Source organism: Mesitornis unicolor, unplaced genomic scaffold (assembly GCF_000695765.1).
Source record: "Mesitornis unicolor isolate BGI_N332 unplaced genomic scaffold, ASM69576v1 scaffold9644, whole genome shotgun sequence".
Lineage (NCBI taxonomy): Eukaryota > Metazoa > Chordata > Aves > Mesitornithiformes > Mesitornithidae > Mesitornis > Mesitornis unicolor.
Window position 1 is genome coordinate 17,879 of NW_010179413.1, and position 18,485 is coordinate 36,363.

The 18,485-nt window shown below is 39.9% G+C and overlaps 1 protein-coding gene across 1 annotated transcript in view; it reads left to right on the top strand.

The window, feature by feature from the left end:
• Positions 1 to 1,643: 1,643 nt before the first annotated feature.
• The window catches only part of LOC104539277 (nucleolar protein 4), a gene marked incomplete at both ends in the record, with an annotated part of 71,252 nt that continues 54,410 nt past the window's right edge, over positions 1,644 to 18,485 (top strand). The window contains 4 exons of the mRNA XM_010182755.1: positions 1,644 to 1,793; positions 12,207 to 12,318; positions 12,830 to 12,942; positions 17,169 to 17,301. Of these exons, the coding sequence (XP_010181057.1) occupies positions 1,644 to 1,793; positions 12,207 to 12,318; positions 12,830 to 12,942; positions 17,169 to 17,301 (508 nt within the window). The remainder of the gene's footprint in view (positions 1,794 to 12,206; positions 12,319 to 12,829; positions 12,943 to 17,168; positions 17,302 to 18,485) is intronic.

Here is an 18,485-nt window from a genome sequence, read left to right on the forward strand (position 1 = left end):
CCAGCTGTCTCCTGGGGATAAAGAACCCAACCTGCTGTGCAGGTGGAAGGGACCATGTAGCTTATGGCAGGGACCTCTCTGAAGAAGGTTGGGCATACTGGAGCAGGACAGGACAAAACTTGTCTGGCTGGTAGTGTACCAACAGCTCCTAACTCGGCATAATTTGGAGTCATGCACATTTAGAAATTTATGCTATAAAAGCACTGACATTTTCTCCATCACTACTGGGAATGTGTCAGAGCTTCTCTGTGTAACCCTAGGGGGTTCCTTGGAGCCACTGAGATTATTTGGGTCCTTTCCATGAACTCTATAAAAATTCAAAGTAAGTGGGCTGGAAGAAAAATAGGGGCAGTGAGAAAAATAAATCACGTTTGTCTACATCCAGCAAACTTACTGAAATGAGTTAGCAAGAAGTTATGAGCAGGGGAATGGTAACGGGGAGCCATACATAATTATTGCCTTTTCATTTCTCATCTTTCATCTTTATTTGGTCCCTGCAGCAAAAGTTGCATGTGTTTTGTCCCAGAAGGGTAAAAGTAAAGCAGTTCTGTTGTAGCATGAATTATAACAGCAGCAGTGATATTATCAAATGTGTTAAGTTTGGAGCGCCCTTGTTCTTTAAAATACACATTGAAGGTTAGGTGACACTGCTGCCTCCAGAGGTCTAAATTCAAATACTGTGCTGGAGTACAAGTGAATTGGCCATTCTTATTTTATTCTCCATATATATGTGTTGTATTACAAAACACAACCTGCTTGATAGATGCCTGGTCTGGAAAAACAAGAGTCCCAATTCCTGCCCCTTTATTAGAATTGAACCTATAGATAACTGTAAAATAAAATTTAAAAAGTAACCCGTATGGATGGTCCTATTTAAAAGGCAGGAACTGAACTGCACTGATTAATTTCAGAGAAACTGGGGGCTGTTTCTGTTGAGAAATCTTTAGCTACCATGGCACTATCACTTTTGAAAATCAGATGGTAGTTGTCCTCACTGTTCTATCACTTGTTCCAACTGGACATCTGTGTGCAAAAAATCACAAAATTTTAAAAACATCCCTTTCCTTTCCTCATATTGTGATATATCTTCACGTACTATATTTTCAAGCATATTTTGCAGGGGTAAATTGTTTGTAACAACTTTCTTTGTGTTCATAATTACAGTCAGCTCTGTTACCTGTGAATTAAAACCTTTTATTAAATGCCTTTATGAAATGCTAGGTACAGATTTACTGGGAGGGCAATGAGAGGATAAAAGAGCTGTTGCATTCTTATTAATAGCTGCATAATGCATTTCTGTGTTTGAGACTGCTTCTGCCTTTGTATCTTATTTGCTCATTTGAAGAAAGAAGCATGGATACTTCTTGTTTCTAAATACCGGGGTGAAAGATTGCTTTCTATCAAGAGACCAAATGCTCTGGCTTGGCAAAATGGACAGCTCGCAAGGGTCCATATGATCCTTCTGATCATACAGCTTTCCTACAATACTGTTTCTGTCATTCACAGCGTGGGTGACCTTTGGATCTCAGTGGAAGGGTCTTTAACTCCCTGCTAAAAAAGGAGAACACATCCCATGATTATCATAATTTATCTGTTCATCCTGTCCCCCTTACTTTTTCTTTTCTCCTTTTTTTTCTTTTCAGGATGGAGTAGGTGTAGATGAGAAGCTGTCTTTACGGCGGGTAGCCGTCGTAGAAGATTTCTTTGACATTATCTATTCCATGCATGTTGAAACTGGGCCTAATGGAGAACAAATCAGAAAACATGCTGGACAAAAGAGAACGTATAAAGCAGTAAGTAAAAAAAAAACTAAAAGTGAACATCAGTCTGTAAAAACATGAATTATTTGGGTTTATTTACATGGCATGTGATTTGTGTTTTTTCCAACTGGATTAGTACTGGAAGCACCCCTTTCAAATTTATTTCAGAGCTCATTCAATAATGCATGAAAATATATAGTTTAAAAATCACATTTTCTGTGTAATAAAGGACAGATCCATTGACTTCAATAGAGATTTTCCCATTGGAACAAGCAGAGAATTTATTCTTTCTATAATGGTTTGACAAATTCTCTAATAACTCTGTATTAATTGTTATTAAATGGATGAAGTCTTAAGATTCAGAAGGTATTGTCACAACTTTGCTAAATGAGGTGCTGTACTTCGGCATATCAGTGAAGTTGCCTTATATTTTATTGCTGCAGACTAAGCATACTTAATGGTTTAATGGTATGAAAACTTGTAAATATCCTAAATTCAAAAGGGTGGAAAGCTACTAGGTACAATGAGGGAAATATTGACAGGGCAGCTGTCACACTTGCATAAACCAGCTGAGTAGAGACAAATGATTATTTCTAAGTTTTTTAATTGCATGTTGTTGCTTGACCTAACCAGTTCAGCCACTGCCTTAAAATAACTATAAATAGCTTTTGTGGTTAGTGGCACAAATACAACTCTTATGGAGACCTAATGAAACAATTACTGCACCTTCCCAGGGTGCTTAAAATGCATGTGCTTGCCTGGATTTGGATGGCCAGACTTTCATGGGCAGGGCTGTGATAGTGCCAGGCACTCTCAGCGCTTGATCCTGATCCACCTGCCCAGCTGTTTCCAGCTGCTGAAGCACCAGGGGCTCCACCAGGGCAGCAGGGCAGGTACTCCCAGGCAGGGCCCATCCCACAGCCCTGGCCAGGGTGGAGGGCATCCGAAGCACCTTTCCCCTTGGCCCCAGTAGGACAAGGCTGGTGGGGTGCTGTGCACAGGGCCTTGAGGTGACTTGTCACCCTGAGCACCATATTCTTCACCTTAGAAAGAGTCTGCATTCATGTCGGTTGTTTTTTGTCAAAGGTCACCAAAATGTGGGGGAACTCCAGGTTTCTGATAGCCACATCTTCAATTTTAGCCATAAGAAGTAGGTATTTTCCCATTACTGTTTGTTTTTCAGGTATATAACAATCTATGAAACTCTTCACAGATACTTTATTTATAGGCTATTTCAGACGGTTTGTTGTGAGATAAGCTCTTGGCAAATTTTCTTATAATTTGTTCCCAGCGGTATTGACCTTAAGATAGATATATGAAGGAAGACATCAGTCATCTGGGTGTGCTTTTGTAAGATTTGGAGTGGTATTTCAGGGTGAACAAACACAAACTGTCTAAATTAATTTTCATCTGTTGCCTTGGCCATTTTGATACTCCCTGCTCTCTTTTAGAAAGCATTAGAAAAGTAATACTTTTCATTGACCTTTCTGTTTTGTTTTACTTCAGTAAACCATTCAAAGGTATAGGTCACAAACTTCTTAGAATAATATACAAGTATAAGGAATGCTGCCAACTATAAGTACAATACTTCAAGTCATCCTCCTTCAAATACATGCCAAGTATAATATTTGCTACCGTAAGAATCCCGTGATTCCAGGTCAGATAAGAAATCTGTTTATTGTGAACAGCGTGAAAGACAACTAGTGTCTCTTCTGTGAGGAGAATTATTTGTGCAGATTGAATAGCCTACATAGTATCTTCATTTGATGTCAACTTTTATTTTGCAATTGAGACCTGAGCTTATTATGTTGTTCTGAGCAGAGGATAAGGATGCCTGAATATAAGTTTGTATCATTACCAGTGTCTGCAATATTCGTGCATCCATTTCATTGCATATTAGCTTACTAAGGGCATCGAGTCATATTTCCCAAGGACAGGATTCACATATATAATTTTTAAGACTTCCATGAATTAAGAAAGAAAGGAAAAAAAGACCCCATAACAAACTAATGTAAACTCTTGTTCTCTATCCCAACATAAGAATTAGGTTAAGTAAACAGGACTCAAACTCTACCAGTCTAACTGCGGAAATGCATTCTCCTTTACTGGACCCGTCCATGAAAATGCCTCCACTAAAACTGATGAGCTATAGTGTCTGTGTGTTCCAGCAAGCTATGCAGTATCTATCTCCTCTGTGGCATTGCAGAAGGAAAGAGGTAGTATCTCGGGTAGCTGTCTCACAAAACATTATACCCTAAGAGCTTTATAAATCAAACTGAAGCACTTTGACGGGGTTTAATTTTATTGAGTGAATTTGGAACAAGATTAATTTAGTCTTGTTTCTTCATTCACATGTCACAAATGCATCATCCTTGAGAACTGTGAATGTATTTATGATGTGTAAGTATTCACCAAATAGTTTAAGTGAAGAATTTTTACAGGAAAGGCGGTTCACAAACTGTATGCTACAACTGATATTTGTTATTCATAATTCCTAGCATGTGATGATTACATTGCTTCTGCTCTATGACTGGATAACTGAAACATTTTAACAGAGAAATGATAGGGAGAAAACCACCACAATTTTGGTACAAAATTGCTAAACTTCTGAAGTTGATAAATATTGTAATGGATTTTCAGTACCTCAGTATTTCTAAAAAAATAATGCTGCAGTCCTAAGAACTGCAACATAGTGATTTGAAGTAATTAATTTGATTATATATTTGTGAGTCTCTATTTTCAATAGTGAACATGCTCCACTCAAAATTTTGAATAGTACTCAAGCATGATTAGAAGGGTAATGAAATTGTCAAAGGTGACTTAATTAACTACTGTTTGCATTTATACAGAGTAACAGAATAGAGAGAATCTGTTTAATTTTTGATAGTCACCCCAGATGCTGGAGCGCTAAAATACATCAGTATGTCTCTCTGAAAGCGTCTTCAGAACAGCTTGTAAACTCAATTAGTGAATCTGTAATCTGCACTGACTTGTTTATGTTAACTGTGTGGAAGCGAATGGCATTTTTACAACTGATTTCTGCAGGACTTCCTATGGTAGTGGTGCACAGGAAGATAAATAGGATGCGGTGCTTGGTACCTCCAGGAGAGCAGCATGTTGGAAGGGAGCCTTTGTATTTTAATTGGGGCAGCAAGGTACCAAACTCAGACTTCATGATTTCTTGGCACAAACCCTATAGCTTAATTAGGAAAGCACCTTTGCTTCTATATTTAAGTTTAGACTAAGGTCCCATTTTCTTCTCTGCACACTAACAACTCAGAAGGGAATTATACAAAGTGTATGTAGATGCTGTGGGAGAGTAACCTTGAAAATATGTAAAAATGAGTGAACTTCCCGTTTAACTGACAGATTCTGTGCTCATTTCAAGTGCCCAACTTGTATACAAGATAAGATGGATGGGTTGTGTTCCTTGTCAGCATAATTAGGTAGATCTACATCAGCAGAAAAAAGAGACCTGGTTTATGCATATATATAAAATGAAACCAAGAACTTTCAGTCATATCCAGAGTACAGCAGACTGAAGGCATACTGAAAGCAATGTTTATAATCTCAGCTAGTTCCCCAGTTCCCAGGGAAGCTGACAAACAGGGAAGACGCTGAAGGCCTTGATCTGGGAGATAATTCCCTCACAAAGGCAGGATATGTGACACAAGGCCTGGCTGAGTCGGTGGCTCAGCAGGGGCACAGGTGACCAGGAAGGTGTGGGAGATAAAAAGTGCATGTTCCGTGATGCCAAGGAAAGCAGTGGTGCCCAAACAGGTCCCTGCTTGTCCTGCATTTCACCTGAGTCCTCTGCTGGGCTCCATAGGAGGTGAAGTGAAATGTGCTGGTGCAAGGAATTGGTTAAGCAGTTGGAAGAATGTACTGAGGAGCCTCATAGGAGTGACTCTAGCACTCGCTGCTACAGCTCAGTGTCCTAGGGGAACTTTTCACTCTCTGTCCTTGTTTTTGTATAGACTTATTTTTGTATAGTCTCCTGCAAGGAGAACTGTGGTGTCAAAGTGGAGACAGGGACGCACAGGAGAGAAGCGTTCAGGAAGAGAATCCATCTGGTGTATTGGAAAAGGCATGCAACAAGTGCATTCCAGGCTCTCTGTGCCTTTGTGGAAATGCATTTCTATTCAGTTCTGTCTAAAATTTAAAATTCAAGTGCTGAGGGGCATATCAGAGGTGGGAGTAACTGCGAAAAGTTGTGGCTAAAGTAGCAGCATAATGCAGCAGGCTCAAGCTGTTAGGACAACTCTTTGTGATTCAGCACAAACCAGGAAAAAAAAACCATCCTTATTACATTTTTCAAGAAACTCAAATGGTCTGTGATGTGACTGAAAATGGAAAACATCTCTGCCTCTCTCAGGCCCTGCTATGGGTACGGGTAGGCCACATTTAATGATCAAAGCCCTATATTTCAGAGTAGATTTGATTACTTTCTTTAATATTCTTGAAAAAGAAGTTAGATTTTCATTCATTTAAACAATCGAGTAAGTGCCTTACCTTTGTATGTTATATCTTAACAAAGTTTCCCATAACTAAGTGCATCATATATCCAAGAACTGTTTGTATAAGTCTTGTAGCCATCTTAAGCACCTTAAATTCTATGTGCATATTGTACTTATATTAATATTTTTACCAGTGAAGGATGATCTCGTATCTGCCTTTTGAGCCTGCATAGCCACTGTGCAAAGCCTTGAAACGTTACAGCAGTGAACTTGAGTTGTGAGCGAGGGTTGTGATGTCTGAGCAGGAGAAATGGATCAGTTAATAAAACTCCCAACCCATGAATGAAGAAAGAGCACTGGGCTGATGAGCCAGAAGAGAAGCAGGCTTCTAATACATGGGGGAGATATTGATGTGTCAAGGGAAAGTAGCTTGAGGCAAGACTGATCAGGTAGGTAGTACATAAATATATAACATCTGAGGCATAACAGGAGTCTATTAGATGTGGGGCAATATCTGGGGTCCTGTGTTTCATCCAGCTGTTGCAGAAATAAGTGTTTCTTCATTTAAAATTAGGCTATTGAGTAGCCTTTCTTTCCTGTCACCTGATTGGTGTGCCTCTTTTGCCCTCCCAAAACAGGAATATGCATGTGAGTCCTCTCTGAGCATCACAACGAACGTGTTTTCCTCAGGGAAGAATTGTATGACAGATCGCACTGTGAAATAACATTTGTCTCCTTCCAGGGTTAAAGCAGGTTTGGGGCTTGGATGGTTTCCATCCAGGGCAGACCTTGTCCTTGGGGAGGCAGAATAAGATGAGATTTGTGCAGGGCCTTAACAGACTAAAATTCTTGCATCCATGCTGTTCTTGTGTGCACGGCCAAACAGCTGAGTCCCATGCACTTTTACTCTGTGGACTTCTTCTCGCTTCTTTGCAAAGGGCGAGTGTTGCGTGTCCTGGCAGTGGTCCTGCTGGCAGGTGTTCCCCATCGCTTCCCTCGCAGAAAGCGGCTTCTGCTACGTGGGGAGGGAAGGGAGCTGTGAAGCACAAGTTTAACACAAGAGGGAACAGCATTTTCCTCAGTATAGCAGGGTAGTGAGCTCTTGATAAAACTCCCAGCAGTAATAGATCTGTTTTCCTATGTCAGCCTTTTATTCTGACCTCTTGCTGAGGAAAGGAGAGGGCTTTCCTTGGCTGGCTTGCCCTCCTGTCATCAAGAAACCAGTTTCTGCCACCTGGTTTGATGGCTGTGGGCCCAGGACAGATTACCATCTTCACTCTCTCTCTCCCCGTCGCTCTCTCTCTCTCCTCTTGGAAGAGTCTTATTTGGATAATCTTCTTCCCCTTACCCTCCTTAATTAAAAAAATACACACACACCCCACGAAAAAAAATCTGTTCTGACACATTGTATCTTCCAGACTACACATACATCCTCCATGTTAATTCTTTAGGGGTTAATAGGTTCACTTGCAAAATTTCACTCCCTCTCCTCACACTTGTCTTTCCTGCTCTGCCATATGTGTCCTAAAATCTGCCTTTCAGTTTAGAACTTGTTAATTTTCCAAATAAAAATGTAGCTCTGAAAGCTACATCACCACAACATCCTGCACATAAATCATCCAAATACTGGAGAGCACAAAGACTTTCCCCATTTTCTCTGCCTGCAGTGATGCCGTAGGGATGCAATAGGTGTCTCATAGACGATTAGGGTATGCATCACTTAGCTCCAATGTAAATCAGATTACATGATCGGATACTGGATGATTTGCCTTGTAGCAGTTGTGTTCTTCATAGGATCCAGTAAACAGCGTGTAGGTCGGTTATAGGTCTAGAAAGGCTTCGTTGCTGGGCGATATTTTGGATAGGTTGATATATGTCAAAATCTATTATATCATAGACCTTTTGTGAATGGTGAAGCAAGATCATAGAAATTTTGACTCTGAAGCTGCTGAAGTAAACTTTATTTTTCCCTCCGAGTTCAGAGTTAAAACAAAATATGTGTGTGGACTGTATTGTTAGCAAATGTTCACTTCTCACCCTGTAACTTTTGAGGCTAAAACAAACCCTGCATGATTTTTGCAGTTGTTGCTTAATGCTCAAGATGTCTAGTTTCTTCTTCACATCATTTTTTCCCTTTACAATGTAAAAAGCATTCAAATGTAAAAGCTATATGCAGTACACAATACCTAAACACCAACCTGCTAGAATCTGCTTGTTTTCTGCCTTGTCTGTGGTACAGAACACACCCAGGTACAAGATAACACATTTCTACAAGTGATAGAAGATATACTAATGTGCAATAAAACCACTAGTAAGAATAAGGAATCCCATAAGGATAATTTTAAAGCTTCATATTTGAAAAAAAAAGTACTTAGAATTTTTTTAAAGGAATCCAAGTAATTTTAACAGTATGGTAAATCAGCACTGATTGTTCTGTGATCGGTACAGGCATGTGCATGTGCAGTTTCTTGTAAGTCATGCCAAAAATATGCCTGCCTGCATTGACAGTGTGTGGATGTAAATAATGCAATATCCCCCACTTCTATTCACTTTTCTGGCTTTGATTTTTTCTTAAAATGTAGGAGTATGTGCGATTATTTATTTTTTGTGGAATTGCAATAAAACAATATTCTTTTATTGAAGCCCATCAGTGAATGAGATGGTCTGGCTCTATTTTTTTGTTAGCTAATGGCCTTGAGAAGAGAGCTTGGAGCAGGGCTGCTGAAGGCAGTGAGAATATACAGCATCAGTGAGGACTGAGTCATTATTGCTTTCTTTCAGACAGAACAGAAACAATTTTTCCTGATGAAGTCAGGCCACTGTCTAAGGTATTTCTGTATAGTTACTCAGAAAGTGTCACAGGCCTCCAGGCTGTGCTCTGAAATACTCACATGCAAGCCAGCTCCATGAACTACGTCAGCCCAACCTTGTGCACAAGGTGGTAAACTCTACTGAGGGATGAAATATAGGTTTTTGTGTTCAGCCTTGTGCTAATTTGGTTAGGGAGCTTCCTGGCTACAGCTGGTGCTAAGCCAGCTGGTTCGGAGCGTGGCCAGAGCAAGCGAGCAGCTCTCTGCATCTTACAAAGTAGACGTGCCCTTCTTTTAATGAGAAAGGCAAACAGGAGCCTGCACTGTTGGGGACATGAGGTTTGGGGTTTTTTTGGTAAATTTTCTGGCATTCAAAATTGGAAAGAGCTTTCTGTGTATATTCAAGCAGCAAGAATGAGGAAAGCTGTGGGTTATGTCCTCTACGTATCTCTTTTAACGTCATACCTATCATGTTACGCCAATTTATACAAGCTGAGGTCTTGGAATGTAAGTGATTGGTTCAAATTACAAAAGTAAACAGGGGAGGAAGTTGGTAAAAAATGGTGTTATTTCGGGAAGGGCATCCTTAAAACTGTGTTGCAGTGGGAGTTGGAGACACAAGCATCTGCTGTGTGGACAAATTTAGTTCCTAAACCCAGTTCCCTTATAGTCAGTGGAGCATACCTATCAAATCTGGGCCTTAGCTCACTTGCTTTTCATGGAGGATTTTCATCTTGTTTGGGCAGAACTGGAATTTTGACAGAGATGCTTGATTAGAATAAATGGAGCATTCCTATAAAATGCAGGCAACTAATGAATCCATGGGTAAGCTCCATTAATTTCAATACAGTGCTAAATGTGTTAAATGTTATGAGAGAGAGGTTGCTGCATATGCGCATTTACCAATTTTTTTAATGCTAAATTCTAGCTGATTCTGGTTCTTTTTTAGATTTCATGAAGCATGAGTATAACCAATGTTTTCAAATTTAGAAAGGTAAATAAACATCTGTTCTGTGGTATAAAAAAAAGGAAAAATAATCTGAAAATATTTTTTGGTAGGATCTCCCATTCAGAAGTGGCTTCATTTAGTTCCTTCATTTTCAGATAAATTGTTTCAGTCCCAGAGAAAATCTTTGGCAATTTCCATCAGAGAACAAATTTTGCTTTTATACTAATTCCCTTCTACCCCCCAAAATAAGATTTCTGTTTTATAAGGAAACAATAAACAGCCTAAACAACAACATCATAAACAGGATGGTATAATTTGTGTTCTTATTTTACAATGCATCACTTTCATGTACTTCCATGAATCATGTCACATCAGCAAACACTGATTTAAACTCCACCTATTTTCCAAAATACCGTCACTGATAAATATGGTCCATGAAGTTTTAGGAAACATAAGTTTCAAAACAGATTAAGGTGGTGACAAGCCAAGACTGTAAGAGAGTTAAAACTGGCCATTAAAACTTAGCACCCCTGTGAGGAGCATGATGAATTGCACAGTATGTAATCCTATTCTCATCCAGTTAAAGAAAGTTACCTTGTTCTTTCTATATCCACATTTTCATGCACCCCACCTCTATCCTTCTGCACTTCCTACAGAGGATTGCATCAATGTAGGCTTGATAGGCAATCAAATCATGCTGTAGGTTTTACAGTAAGGGAATACAAGCAGATATCAGTTGACTCTTAATCTCTCTCGCTGGGACTTTGTCTTTCTTTAAGGATTTTCTCCATTGCAAGACAACTGCCTTGGTGGGAAAAAGACAGGCTGGAGATTCTTTACACTGCTTGCACTGTTCAGTGTATGTATATCAACATATGTAATAAATCACAGAAGAGCCATGGCTTTGCCTTGTGATGTCTTGAAAACATCCAAGTTTGGAGATTCTTCCACACATCTGGTAAACCTGCTCCAGTGCACTGGCTTCTTAGTGAAGAAGTTTCTGCTGGTGTCCAGTTTGAACATCCCAAGCCGCAGTTGGTCGCTGTTGTCCCTGGTTATACCCTCTGAAGAATTTATCTTCACAGTTTTTTAAATACCCCTGTGGGCAGTGGTGGGCAGCAATTAGATCTCTCTCTGCCTCATAAGCTGCATGAAACAGATCCAGCTGCCATGCTGTCCTACCACAGAGCCCCCTCCTGCTTCTCAGCAGCCTTCTTGAACTGTGGAGGGGCAATCTGGGCACATTATTCCAGATGCTGTCTTACCAGCACTGAGTAGAGAGGAATGATAATTTTTCTTGGTCTGCCAGCCATACACTTAATGTAGCCAGTATGAGATGTGCTTTATCTCTGATCAGAGAATATGCTGTTGGGTCATTTTCAGCTTGGTATCAACCTCCAGGTCCTTTTCAGCAAGGCAAAATGTCTATGAAGGTATATGCATCCTTGGAGGTGGGGGAGGGAGTGCAATCTTCAAAACCAGCAATAACTTCTTCCTCCTCTCCCCTTTCAAAAAAAGAGAAAAAAACCCCTCTGATGCCTGCTTGTGAGTATGTGGTTGGAAGGAATGATAATGTTGAAATGGGAAAACAACCAAAAACTGTTATTTCAAGGTATCTTGAAGTAAAGCAGAGTCTTTAAAATCAAGTGATTCACAAATTCTATAGCTATTAGTAAAAATAGCATATTTACTCTATAGTATTAAATCACAAGCTTTCCAATAATATTTTCACAAAACATTCACATACAAAGTAAAAATAGTAAGGAGGCTGTCATTGCTGCTAATACATGGATTCCTATATCTGTCTACGTATTGTTGCAGAGAAAATAAATAGAGCACATAAGCCAAGTACTTTTTTTTATTTGGTATTGGGTATAAGAAAAAGGTTGCTTTTCAACTTTTTTTTTATAACACCCCTCAGTGGGATGCCTGCTATGTATGAATCTTTTTGCTGAATGGAATTTGAAAAAAACCCTGTAAACAGAAAATAAACCCCCTTTTGATATAAGTGAAATTTTATTCAGTATTGGGTGTTATTAGCCATTAGATGATAAGTAGGCAGATTGGACAGATGTTTCTTGAAATCCTACATAGTATGCAGAACATGCTTTCATTGTGCTTCCTGGCATTATAAGGTAATATGCCTTATTTAGTAATATAATGATCAGTTCTGTTAAATCATGTTCAATCAGCTTATATAATAACACCTATATTTTGTTACTCATTTCAGATTTCAGAGACCTATGCCTTCCTACCGAGAGAAGCGGTGACACGGTTTCTAATGAGCTGCTCAGAGTGCCAGAAAAGAATGCATTTAAACCCAGATGGAGCGGATCATAAAGGTAGTTTTAGTGTCAAACAGGGGGATGTAAAGTAATTTTATTCTTAATATCCATTTATATTTTCCTAGCTTAAGTGAGGGTTCATAAAAATTTGGTTGACTGGAACAGTTCAGTAAGTCAGATCATCTCATTTACTTAAGCTGAAAGGTAGTGAATCTTCTGCTTTCACTTACGGATGGAGTATAATACCATGTGTAGTCTCAATAGAAAGATGATTTTATCTGGAGGAAATAATTTATTTTGCTATGGAAATGTTTAGATGGAGTCTTACACATAAGGAATAGATAGGGTGCATGTGCTGTAGTCATTTGGGGTAGAAGAACTCATCACTTTTCAGGGTTTGAACTTGAGTTTCATTTTTCTTCGCGAGGCTTCCATCTGTACAGTCTACAAGTGACTGAAAATGCCAAAGTTAGAGCTAAGTGACTTAGCTGTCTGACTTTGACTGCAAAGTAGGCTGAAGAAGCCTCCACAATTAACATACAATGCATAGTAAATATTTTTATTGCAGATAATGGAAAACCTCCAACTTTGGTGACCAGTATGATTGATTACAACATGCCGATCACTATGGCTTATATGAAACATATGAAGCTGCAGCTACTAAATTCACAGCAAGATGAGGTAAAACCTGAAATCCTTTGTTTTTCTGTTCTCCTGTGTTCTTTGGTACTTGTCTTTGCAGTAGCCAGGAAGCTGAACTGAAGATGATTGCTGATCCCATCTTTATAATTTTGTTGCTAAAGTAGTGAGTCTGAAACCAAACCAAGGCTGTCTGCAAGTAATCAGGTTGAGAGAAAATGTCATGACTTACCATGCTTCCATTGTTGGTTCCACTTAAATTTGAGAAGAAACTTCTTCTCAGTGAGGGTGACAGAGCACTGGAACAGGCTGCCCAGAGAGGTTGTGGAGTCTCCTTCTCTGGAGACATTCAAAACCCGCCTGGACACCTTCCTGTGCAACCTCATCTAGGTGTTCCTGCTCCGGCAGGGGGATTGGACTAGATGATCTTTTGAGGTCCCTTCCAATCCCTAACGTTCCGTGATTCTGTGATTCTGTGATTCTGTAATATGCTGTACTGCTTCAAATTACCTGAAGGTGCCCTTTTACTGTCTGGACCAGCGGAAGGGTTAAGGGGGGCAAAATGTTCACCCGAGACTTAGTGCTGTGCTCAGCAGTGACTTTCATTGTCTAATTCTAGAAAGCAATACCATCAACACCTGAAATGAATGGCATGGTGTTCTCAAGGTTAGCAACCAGGATGCAACACATTATAGTGAGAGAGATGGAAGCCCTGGCACCATCAGTTAAAATCTTTAAGGCAAAAGGCTTGATAAATAAGAGTAGGAGTTACTTTCTAAACTTTGAATAAAAAGACAGAAACAAAAAGGAAGAGAAGTAGGCTGAGAATCAAGTTTCTTCAGAGAGTAACGGAGTTAATTGCATTTATTTCTTCTCAAAAATTATTTCTTTTTATTCAGATTTATTCAAAGTTTTTCCAGATCTTAAGAAGTGCTTCATCAATTGGATGGCACCTACCAAATTATTTGTCATAACCTCATTTTGCTTTTACCATTTAAGCTGCCAAATATTTAGAAATATTTATGTGCCAGGCAAAAAGCAGTCCTGCATGCTGTGTCCTTCTGCCTGACTACAAGATATTTTTTAATAAAGAAAACCTTCAAAAACAGCCTTAGCAGCTGGATTATGTCAAAGACCTTGACTGACTCCTGACTTCTCTGGAGTCAGCCAGATTTGGTTTCATAATAAGTAGCTATGGGCTACTGGTGGAGACTTATGAATTATTCAACACCCCATAGAACAGGGATTTCATCACTCATCTAGAAATATCAGGATCCTTGTTTCGCTTTTGCCTTGTCCTTAATTGTGAAAGGTGTGGGGAGAGATCTCCTACTCTTTGAGTTCTCCATGCACAAATACAGCGTGGTCATCTTTACCTCCCTATTAAGTCTGCCCTCTGTGGGCTGCCCCTTTTCAGGAATCTGGCAGCAGGGTTTCAAGCAGCAGGAGAAGAGGAGGCTTTATCCCTGCTGTAGCCTTCGGAGTTAAAGGACTCCTTGGTTTTTCCACTTCTTCCCTTTGAGAATTACTCCTATTGCAGGATGGTCAAGCACTCATGCTGGATCAGGGCCACCTGCCACAGTGCTTCTACAGCCTGAAGGTTTTGGTGGGGCCTTTCTGATCTGATGACTGAAATTTTTGTTAAACTGTTTTTTCATCTAGATGAACCAGTGGCAACGATACAGTGGCAGAAGGAAGCACCATTGCTTGGTGTCTCCCTGCCCAGCTCAGTTCTGCAGCTCTAATGTTACTGTGTATGAAATGTCTGCAGCACTGGATTTATGAAGAGAAAAGTAATTCTTTTATATGCCTTAGTAATAATGTTTTTCCAGGACAGAGTGGGCACAAGGAAAGTTCTCAACATAATTTTTATGTCTTTTCTCAGAGCAAGAGTTTGCTAAGAATTTCTTTTTTCTCTGGACTGTACATTTGTTGCACTGAGAACAAAATGACAATGAAAATGTTGTAGTACCAAGCAGCAGGATTTCTGGTGCATACATTCGAAGTATTTAATGCACTTAAAAAACATGCTTGGGTGTGTAGGAAAGCTCTGTTTCCAAGGTTTCTTCAATCATGTCTGTACTTTTGTGGAGGGGGTGGAATTGAGACAGGAGTAAACTTGGATCCCACAAACAGCTAGCACAGTGACTGAAAGCCTCCTTACTCTCTCATCCTCAGTTCATAATTTTTAAGCTGAGGACATCGATGGAAGGAAAACTGGCTTCATCTAAAAGGAGAACTGATCACTGTGTGGGAATCTACAGCTCTGCTGCAACCGGTACAAAAATGCCAGTGGCTCTCAGCTCCTCTCCCCACGCCTGTGTGTCCACACAGATCCAGATAAATGTTTACGCAGTCTGGAGAATGAGGTGGAGAGATTCTGCAGAGGATTGTAGGCAAACACAGGCTGCCCATGTGTGCTGTTTTATATCTATGCAAGTGTTGCATAGCCAGAGCTCCCTTTCTGGGAGCCCATACAGATTGCCTAACCTCAGAATTGGAAAGTGTAAGCTGCTGCCTTGCTGGTTCCTGCAAGATTCAATGAGAAATAGCACTGTGTCTTAACAGAGACACAGCCTTCCAGAAGGTCTGGGGGAGTTTGTGTTCTGATTTTGCTCTTTGAGGAAGCAATGTGCGTTTTCCCTAAACCTCAGAACCTGCCTAGCATGTGCCTCAGCCCCGTCTGTCCGGGACAGGAGGGGGCAGGTGCCACGATCCTTGTGTCAGGGCACTGTTTAGGTATTTGCTGCTGCTGTAATGAGGGTACTCCAACCTTATCTGGGCAAGGCAGGCAGGTGCCTGCTAGAGAAGACCTCTCTCTTCCATTTCGTTTTTCACAAAACTTTGAGAACAAGGGGTTTTTTTTCATTATTTGTCATTGTCCTGGTGTGACAGTGCAGAACAGCAACACCTTGCATTTTGTCCCACTCTTACTCCTGAATGGCATTTGGCAGTACTTCCTCTCTGTTCAACACGAGTCGTGGCTGAGAGGAGCTTCCCCTCTGAAAACAAGAGAAACACCCATGCAAGCTGGAAACATCACTGAGACCCAAGGGAGGAATTGATTTATGGTCCAAGTGCTCAGAAAGAAGAAAGCAGCTGTATTAGCATCTGTAGAAAACAGTTCACAACAAATACATAGTAAATCATATTCTAAAGATTGCTGTTTTTCTAAGCCACTTCTGGTGAGCAACCCAGAAAATATAGTCAGAATCCTGTCAGTTAAAGTTCTGTTTTTATTTATTTGGAGAAATATTTTAAACTAATCTTCAGCGGTTACAAAGTTATCTGCCTTATTTTTCTGTATGTTCTTTAAATGGCTTTTCTTTGTAACAGGAATAATTGTCTCAGAAAAGTTGTTTCTGAAAATATATCACCATAGGTTTGAGTGTTACCTCGGCAGCTTACAAAGCAAGACTTGTGGATGCTTAATTTTTAATACATAGGTACATGCATGAACCTTAGTGGGACTGAAAAAAGTAAACATGATTATGAACAGCTGTTGGACTAGGTCCAAAACTGTTTTGCTTTTGTAAGTAGAGACAAAATATTCAATCATGACTTTTTCTTTTTGCCCTCTGCTATCATCCCTAGCATAGACTCTGTAATTAGACTTAATGGATAAATCATATTAAAGATGTATGAGGTAGAATAAATTTGGTGTGATTTTCATATGATTATATTACTTTTGTTTGCTGTTGACTGTCATTTGAGCATGCTCAGAACTTTTATAAGCTTTACCATTTTAACAGATGCTTCTTTAAATGCAGTAGCAGTGTAAGGGTGACATCAGTCAAGGGAATTTGGTCATGGATTTGTATTAGGTCAAGTTGCTGTTTGGAAATGTCTCACTGTGAGTGGCTGTCATGGGGTTACTGACCTGGCTTGGGAAAGGTAGAGGATTCAGGAATGTGGAGAGCTTTCCTCAACTAAATTTAAATACCAAGGACTTGGTATGGGGTCTCTAGTTACTAGCCCTGTTTTGCAAAGTAGCATGGAAACAGTTAGGAGTGAGGTAATGGAGTATGGTAATGGAGTATCATCATAGTTGAACAAATTGCATTTGTCAGATTATCCTATCACGTAAACACTGTGTTTTCCTTGCTCTTCTTTATGTGCTCTGATTGTTTGCTTATATACACAAAGATTTAGTGTGATTACACTCCATGCCAGGTGTGAGTGAAAGGAATGGGAATGAGTGAACTGCACACAAAATGGGAACAGTGCGCGATGTTTTCTGACTTGTCTCTGAAACTTCCCATTTGCAGGATGAAAGCTCTATAGAAAGTGATGAGTTTGATATGAGTGACTCGACGAGGATGTCAGCTGTGAACTCCGACCTCAGCTCCAATCTGGAAGAGAGAATGCAAAGTCCTCAGAACCTGCAGGGCCAGCAGGATGGTAAGGCTCTTGTTTCATACAGAAAATGCAGTATTGCCATGTATTTTTCTTATTCTGTGCCTTCATTTAGTACCTGCTGTGTCCTTTTCTTCATAGTGTGTTTCATTAGGTAATTTGAAATATATGTTCCCTGTGCCTCAGCATGAAGAGGGTGAAGTTGAGTTTTTTTGCAGGTTTATTTGTTGCTTAGGCAACAGGTGAGTGCTTAGACCACTATATGCTAAGTGTTATTATTTTATTATTTTTATATATGTAGTGTGACCATACACAGGCATAAAAGGAAATGAAACTCAAACCTCTCTAAGGCAACCTGGAAAGCTGAGAAAGTTGTTTCTACTGATTGAAATAAGGGAGAGAGCTGTGATAGAAGAACGGTTGTTTGAGAGCTAGGAATTGGGATGTGATATTCAGAATAAAGGGTGAAAAAAAGACAAACTCCAATAGGGAAATAGAAGTAATAGAAGAGAAAACAGAAAGACCAGCATTGTAAATCTGCACATTAATTATTTCTAGGTCAGTTATAACACTAAAGTTAATTTTTTGGTGCAAGAGATGGAAGGTTTACTTTGCATAGAAGTTTGCTTTGATTTCAACCCTTGTTACAGAATGAGTTAGATGGGCCTGGTTTGGAGTGAACTTTCTCCTTGGCTGTGGAGCTCCCACAGAGCCTGTCCACTGCAGACTGTGACAGTGGCTCGTGGGTGGCGCATGGATGCACACCACGCAAAGCACAGGTCTATTCTATGGCTATTAGAAACAGCATATTGGTATTCTGTGTTTGTTACTCTGTAATTTCCTGATCACGTGTTCCAATTCAGAAGTGCTTTCTATGTTTCTTCTGAACTCTGAATGTATAGGATTTAACAGTTAAGCTGGATTCTTTCCACTTTATGCATGATGGTCAAGTGCTGGCGAGCTGTTTAGGTGAGAACCTGTGTGCTGCATAATTGCTGATAGGACCTGTTGATAGGTAGGACCTTCTGCTGTCTTGCTCTCCAGACAAATAGAGGAGGAGGATGCTAATTTGGTAGGGCAGATTCTAACCACAGCCGCCTTTTAACTGAGTGTCCTCAAGCTATCACAAAATTTGTGCAACTTTTGATTTAATTTCTACCTACTTATGTTCCCTAAAGGAGCAGTTCTGATGCACAAGATGTAGGGTAAGTCAGTTCACTCTCCTGCTG